We start from the raw sequence: 7,804 nt of genomic DNA, 5'->3' as shown, positions 1-7,804 counted from the left end.
CTCGTCAGTAGTCTTTCATAAACGTGTTCATGTGCAGATTATTCTGTTCACATTGTTGATGAATCGCGTCTTTTCCCTGTATGCAGCCACTTGGTTGATGATATTAGCCCGCTGTGCTTTACTCTGATTTAAGGGAGGCCGTGGCTGTGTGTAGATTCTCCAGTGAGTGTCCTCAGGCAAGGCAATGGAAAAACTCTTCAGGATCATGACTATCTGTTAACCTCTAAAGATGCTGGCTCAACACACACACACACACACATACACACACACTCTCTCTCTCTCTCTCTCTCTCTCACACACACACACAGACACACACACACACAGACACACACACACAGACACAGACACAAGCTGTGAATTCTGGTATTTAATTCCCATCTTTTACATAATTAAAATGTCTCCCAAAACTATGAAAGTAAATCCTTATGTTAATAGCATTGTATAGAGTGGAATATATCTTGGCATATCTCACCCATCTGTGCAGTTAGAACACACACACACACACACACACTAGTGATTACTAGGGGGCTGTGGATCACACGTGCCCAGAGCAGTGGGCAGCCCTAGCCCGGCGCCCGGGGAGCAGTTGGGGTTAGGTGCCTTGCTCAAGGGCACCTCAGTCATGGCCTCAGGTCTGAGAATCAAACCCACGACCCTCCGAACCTCTACCAGTGTCCAGTACCTCCACCAGTGCCAGTATCTCTACCAGTGCCAGTATCTCTACCAGTGTCCAGTATCTCTACCAGTGCCAGTATCTCTACCAGTGCCAGTACCTCTACTAGTGTCCAGTACCTCCACCAGTGTCCAGTACCTCCACCAGTGTCCAGTACCTCTCCCAGTGTCCAGTACCTCCACCAGTGTCCAGTACCTCCACCAGTGTCCAATACCTCCACCAGTGTCCAATACCTCCACCAGTGTCCAGTACCTCCACCAGTGTCCAATACCTCCACCAGTGTCCAGTACCTCCACCAGTGTCCAGTACCTCCACCAGTGCCAGTATCTCTACCAGTGCCAGTATCTCTACCAGTGTCCAGTATCTCTACCAGTGCCAGTATCTCTACCAGTGCCAGTACCTCTACTAGTGTCCAGTACCTCCACCAGTGTCCAGTACCTCCACCAGTGTCCAGTATCTCTACCAGTGTCCAGTACCTCTACCAGTGTCCAGTACCTCCACCAGTGTCCAGTACCTCTCCCAGTGTCCAGTACCTCTCCCAGTGTCCAGTACCTCTCCAAGTGTCCAGTACCTCCACCAGTGTCCAGTACCTCTCCAAGTGTCCAGTACCTCCACCAGTGTCCAGTACCTCTCCCAGTGTCCAGTACCTCCACCAGTGTCCAATACCTCCACCAGTGTCCAGTACCTCCACCAGTGTCCAATACCTCCACCAGTGTCCAGTACCTCCACCAGTGTCCAGTACCTCCACCAGTGCCAATATCTCTACCAGTGCCAGTATCTCTACCAGTGTCCAGTATCTCTACCAGTGCCAGTATCTCTACCAGTGCCAGTACCTCTACTAGTGTCCAGTACCTCCACCAGTGTCCAGTACCTCCACCAGTGTCCAGTACCTCTCCCAGTGTCCAGTACCTCCACCAGTGTCCAGTACCTCCACCAGTGTCCAATACCTCCACCAGTGTCCAATACCTCCACCAGTGTCCAGTACCTCCACCAGTGTCCAATACCTCCACCAGTGTCCAGTACCTCCACCAGTGTCCAGTACCTCCACCAGTGCCAGTATCTCTACCAGTGCCAGTATCTCTACCAGTGTCCAGTATCTCTACCAGTGCCAGTATCTCTACCAGTGCCAGTACCTCTACTAGTGTCCAGTACCTCCACCAGTGTCCAGTACCTCCACCAGTGTCCAGTATCTCTACCAGTGTCCAGTATCTCTACCAGTGTCCAGTACCTCTACCAGTGTCCAGTACCTCCACCAGTGCCCAGTACCTCTCCCAGTGTCCAGTACCTCTCCCAGTGTCCAGTACCTCTCCCAGTGTCCAGTACCTCTCCAAGTGTCCAGTACCTCTCCCAGTGTCCAGTACCTCTCCCAGTGTCCAGTACCTCTACCAGTGTCCAGTACCTCTCCCAGTGTCCAGTACCTCTCCCAGTGTCCAGTACCTCTACCAGTGTCCAGTTTGTCTACCAGTGACCAGTACCTCTACCAGTGTCCAGTTTGTCTATCAGTGTCCAGTACCTCTACCAGTGTCCAGTACCTCTACCAGTGTCCAGTACCTCTACCAGTGTCCAGTTTGTCTACCAGTGACCAGTACTTCTACCAGGGCCCTCCCTGTCTTTATCTGTTTGTCCAGCTCTCATTGGGTGTAGATCAGAGACCATGTAATGTCCTGAAGTGCAGAAAGTTCTATTCCCCATGTTGGGATTAATCTAGACCTGATGTGTGATTACACATGAGGGCAGTGCTACTGATCTGGGAACAACATCGTTATCTGAACGGTTGATCGGAGCATTGCACCTTCCCCCTGAGGAATGTTGTTATTGATCTTTATATGTGTGTTTTATAGTGTTTGGCGTCGGTTAGTTGAACCAGCCATGAAACAGCATGGCGTCCTAATTCTCCCAAACCCCTGAGCTGTCTTCACACTGCTTGTTGGAGTATTTCCTGCTTGTTGGAGTATTTCCTGCGTGTTGGAGTATTTCCTGTGTGTTAGAGTATTTCCTGTGTGTTGGAGTATTTCCTGCGTGTTGGAGTATTTCCTGCTTGTTGGAGTATTTCCTGCTCTGGAATGTTTGCATGTTATTTGGGAAAGTGGCACCTTTTGCATCCAGATTTTAGCACCGTGCTAGATGACCTAACCCTAGATGCCCTAACCCTAGATGACCTAACCCTAGATGCCCTAACCCTAGATACCCTAACCCTAGATGACCTAACCTAACCCTAACCCTAGATGCCCTAACCCTAGATGCCCTAATCCTAGATGCCCTAACCCTAGATGCCCTAACCCTAGATGACCTAACCTAACCCTAACCCTAGATGCCCTAACCCTAGATGCCCTAACCCTAGATACCCTAACCCTAGATGCCCTAATCCTAGATGCCCTAACCCTAGATGCCCTAACCCTAGATGCCCTAACCCTAGATGACCTAACCTAACCCTAACCCTAGATGCCCTAACCGTAGATGCCCTAACCCTAGATGCCCTAACCTTTAACCCTAGATGACTTTCCACAGTTTCTTCCGCTCTTTTTTTCTTTTTGTAACTCTGGTAAAAGGATGAAGAATGTCTCCTCTCTCTCTCTCTCTCTCTCTCTCTCTCTCACACACACACACACACACACACACAGTAGTAATTCTCTGCCAAAAGGCCTGGTTTTGTAATCGTTATCGGTTTGCTGTGCTGCAGGTGCTGGGTGTTTGGAGGCTAACGCAGAACAGAGATGGTGTTTCGGTGCTGACAGCAGGATTTAATTGAGTTGGAGTTCAGGCTGTGTGTCTTGTGTCTGCACGCCTGCCTGTTGTTTATGGAAAATGAGCTTAACACAAACAGTGGTGTCGTCCAAGCGGACGGAGGTGTGGGGCGGTCTGGTCCGATTAGGGGCTTGGGAATAATGCCAGAAGAACTTCTTTTCCCAGATGAGATAACAGCACAGACCTGAGGTCTTTACATCTACATCGTATCGTCCTGTTTCTGAAGGTCAAGGGCTAGACGTCCCACCTTTGACGTCCCGCTCTGATAAGGGGATTTAACCACTTGTCGTTCTCACACTCGAGTTCTAGGTGAGATGAAGAAAAGTCTCAAAATATGATGAATAACACTTTTACAATGTGTTAAGTTGGACACATTGTAAATATGTTCAACTTAACAGAAACTTCTACCCGTTGTTTGAGATGGAGGTGTGTGTGTGTGTGTGTGTGTGTGTGTGTGTGTGTGGACGGCCCAATGGTGTTTCAGACTGTGACGTGTTTCCTACTGACCCCGTGTGATCGTGGCGGGTGGAAGATTAATCGATCATGCCCTGGTGGGCCGCGATCGTTAGGCCATCGTAACAGACTTTTCAAGGGTGCTGCCACTCAGCCATCACGGCCCACTCTGATTGGTGGATGGGGGTGGTCTGAGTAATGTGAGTGGGCGGGTCCAAAAAGGTCTCTGTGTGGTGCGGTGTGGCACAGACTTATTTATAGAACACATGGCTACACAGGGCAACTGCAATAGACCAGCCATTAAAAGACCACGAGTAAACACAAACAAGTACTTAATCCTGAACAATAACAACAACAAAAAACAACGATGTTTTCAATAATATCAGTACTTAATATTAAGGAGAGCGTAACACTAAGGTGTAAGCTAGGGTTAGGGTTAGGGTTAGGGTTAGGGTTAGGGTTAGGGTAACACTAAGGTGTAAGCTATGCTGATCGTGTTTTTGCGCACATTGCTGTTCCACAGGTAGGAGACTTTCCACAATCTCTGAATGGAAGAAGGAGGTTTTTCATACTGGGGTTTTGGCCCAGGACCAGGGTGCAGGTTGTGTGGGGGAGGGGGAGGGGGCGGGTCTGGGGGCGGGGCTGGGGAACATGGGAAAACCAAAGATCATGTCCAAGTCAAGCTACACACTGAAAATCTGTTCACACTGCTAAACTAGACTGAACCAGACTTGAATCAGATCAACGAGTTCAAAGCACTCTGACAGATCTGTTTGAAAGAGACATATTTTCATCCAGGGCCGGAGTGGGCCCCCTTTTCAGCCCGGGAGTTTCATGCCCAAATCCGGCCCAAAATTATTTTTCCCTCCCAATTGGCCCAAACTAAAGATTGACATGAGCCGGTCCATCGGGAATGGAGATTCATCCCGAATCTCCTGATTAGCCACCCCGGCTCTGTTTTCATCCATAATTTTGGGTTTTGTAATTTTCCTTGGGAGTGGTCTGCAGTGCTGTGGGGAATGTGTGGCATGTAGGGAGTGTGTGGAGTGTGTTAATGAGCTAACTGACTGTCCTGCTGGGTATTTCCAGCTAATTTAGCAGAGTGTCACGGTGTGATTGATATCTTGGGTAATGTGCGCTGCATAAAGAGGTTACGTATCAGGAGACAGATGAGTTGACCTCCTCTCTGTCGTTTCTACACCCGTTCTGTCTCTTTATGGTCCATAAATAATTGGAGAATAAGGAGACCTGAGTGAGGGCTTCATGGTCTCGATGAGGAGTTTGGGGAGTTTGCAATGTCCAGAGAGAAGCAGCGTCTCTGTAGGACGACCCAGCGCTGACGGGCACGCTGGAGAAACAGCAGCAGGTGGTGGTGGGTGTGGTCGGACCAGGACCTTCTGAGCATCGTGGCAGCATCACGCCGTCACTGTGGGCCTCTGTGACCGCTTCACTCTGGTCGGATCACGATTCCCCTCACACAGGTGTTGTGCTTGTGAGCGATCAGCAAAAGGTTCTGTTAATCCCTGTGCCATCTAATGAGGACCATTGTGTCAGAGCAATTGTGAGGGGAAACTGTGTGTGTGTGTGTGTCTCACTGTGTCTCTGCCTCTCATTCTCTCTGTCTCTCTCCCTGCTCTCTGTCTCTCTCTCTCGTTCTCTCTGCACAGCTACAGAAGCTGAAGCGATCTCTGTCCTTCAAGACCAAGAGTCTCCGCAGCAAGAGTGCAGACAACTTCTTCCAGCGTCCCAACTCCGATGCCAAGCTCCGCGCTGAGCTCCTCTCCGAGGTGAGCGGGAGCACGGGCCATCTGAGTGCTGTGGGCGTGTCCCTGACGGCCCCGCCCTGTGCCGCTGCACCGCCCCCTCCCCCACCCCCACCGGTACCGTGCGGCGGGGTCCCGCTGACCATCTGCTCGCCCTCGCGGGCCCCCCGGCCTGCCGACCCCACGGCCCACACCTTCCTGGAGCACACCTTTAAGAAGCCGCACTTCTGCGACGTCTGCAACCACATGATCGTAGGTAAGATCAGGCGGCGGTTTCTCACACGTCCCTCACGTGCGTCAGACACACGGCTAACGTGAAGAATATATAGAGGACTCGTGGATGTTCAAAACACACGTATTTTGAAGGCGCTAATTAAACGCTGGGGGGATTGGTCTGTCTGGCTCTGACTAGGAGTCGTTCTGTGTGTGGTGTGTCTCTGTGTGTGGTATGTGTGTGTGTGGTGTGTCTCTATGTGTGGTATGTCTCTGTGTGTGGTGTGTCTCTGTGTGTGGTATGTCTCTGTGTGGTATGTCTGTGTGTGGTATGTCTCTGTGTTTGGTGTGTCTCTGTGTGGTATGTCTCTGTGTGTGGTGTGTCTGTGTGTGGTGTGTCTCTGTGTTTGGTGTGTCTCTGTGTGTGGTATGTCTCTATGTGTGGTATGTCTCTGTGTGTGGTGTGTCTCTGTGTGTGGTATGTCTCTGTGTTTGGTGTGTCTCTGTGTGGTGTGTCTGTGTGTGGTATGTCTGTGTGTGGTATGTCTGTGTGTGGTATGTCTCTGTGTTTGGTGTGTCTCTGTGTGGTGTGTCTCTGTGTGTGGTATGTCTGTGTGTGGTATGTCTCTGTGTTTGGTGTGTCTCTGTGTGGTATGTCTCTGTGTGTGGTGTGTCTGTGTGGTGTGTCTCTGTGGTATGTCTCTGTGTGGTGTGTCTGTGTGTTGTGTCTCTGTGTGGTGTGTCTGTGTGGTGTGTCTGTGTGGTGTGTCTCTGTGTGTGGTATGTCTCTGTTTGGTGTGTCTGTGTGGTGTGTCTCTGTGTGTGGTATGTCTCTGTGTGGTGTGTCTGTGTGTTGTGTCTCTGTGTGGTGTGTCTGTGTGGTGTGTCTGTGTGGTGTGTCTCTGTGTGGTGTGTCTCTGTGTGTGGTATGTCTCTGTGTGGTGTGTCTGTGTGGTGTGTCTCTGTGTGTGGTATGTCTCTGTGTGGTGTGTCTGTGTGGTGTGTCTCTGTGTGGTGTGTCTCTGTGTGTGGTATGTCTGACTGGGAGTCGTTCTGTGGGTTGTACATTATGTAGCTCTTAGCCTGGACAAGGAGAACAGAAGCAGGTTGTATTCCTGGAAGTCTCCATACAGTAATGTAGAAAGCATGTGCCTTGCTGAAGATTAATATCGCGGGAGCCTAACATGACAGTCTGAGAGTACTCCACTAATGATCCCCATTTACTCCTGATGTGAGGAGATGATCTGGGATACTGTAAACTGGGAGCTTGGGTTCTGAGGCGAGGCACTCTCAACTGCGTCAGGGCACTGAGGACTGTTCTACAGTGGGAACAGCTTGACCCGATACCGGTTATGTTCACATACCGCTCGAACCACGTGGTGCATCAGCAGAACTACTACATCATCCGACTGAATGCCTGACACACATATTTGGTGTGTTGTGAGGCTCCAGGGTGCCCACAAGCATGCCTGATATTTAAATGTTTTTTGAAGCACTGTCAGTTCTCAGTGGCATCTGTGTTCAGTACATATGGAGTCTACAGGCTGTGCGGATTTAGCTTGTTATAACTCTGTTCCATGCAGATAACATTTCAGCCAACCTATGAGACTTAGCCATCTTAACACAGAAAATACACAGCATATATGGTTTCTTCTATTCTGTTCTACATCCCGAGAAGACATGGCATATGTGATTTCCTCTCTTCTGGATTCAAAGAACTGTGTAGTGTATATGGTTTATTCTGTTCTGTTCTATTTATGGTGTAGTCAAAGCTCAAAGCATGTCATGTAGAAAGCGCCCTGACAGGAGACATTATGGTCTTTGCAGTCTGAGAGATTCTGTCTTTTATTTCTGTGGGGCTAAAGAAGCGTACTTCCCAGAGACTCTCCAGAAATGAACCTCACTGATTTATTTATGTGTACCAAAAAAATTCAAATAACAGCAGGGAAAAGGGCTG

At 49.7% G+C, this 7,804-nt stretch overlaps 1 protein-coding gene across 2 annotated transcripts in view; it reads left to right on the top strand.

Annotated features, from left to right (window-relative positions):
* Nucleotides 1-7,804, top strand: part of stac (SH3 and cysteine rich domain) — a 53,460-nt gene that overhangs the window by 2,754 nt on the left and 42,902 nt on the right. For both annotated transcript variants that reach the window (XM_076994607.1, XM_076994606.1), the window contains exon 2: nucleotides 5,539-5,890. In XM_076994607.1, coding sequence (XP_076850722.1) covers nucleotides 5,539-5,890 — 352 coding nt within the window. The remainder of the gene's footprint in view (nucleotides 1-5,538; nucleotides 5,891-7,804) is intronic.

This window comes from Brachyhypopomus gauderio, unplaced genomic scaffold (assembly GCF_052324685.1).
Source record: "Brachyhypopomus gauderio isolate BG-103 unplaced genomic scaffold, BGAUD_0.2 sc151, whole genome shotgun sequence".
NCBI classification, from domain to species: Eukaryota; Metazoa; Chordata; class Actinopteri; order Gymnotiformes; family Hypopomidae; genus Brachyhypopomus; species Brachyhypopomus gauderio.
The sequence above is the reverse complement of the archived record's forward strand: the minus strand, read 5'-3'. Positions and strand labels throughout refer to the sequence as shown.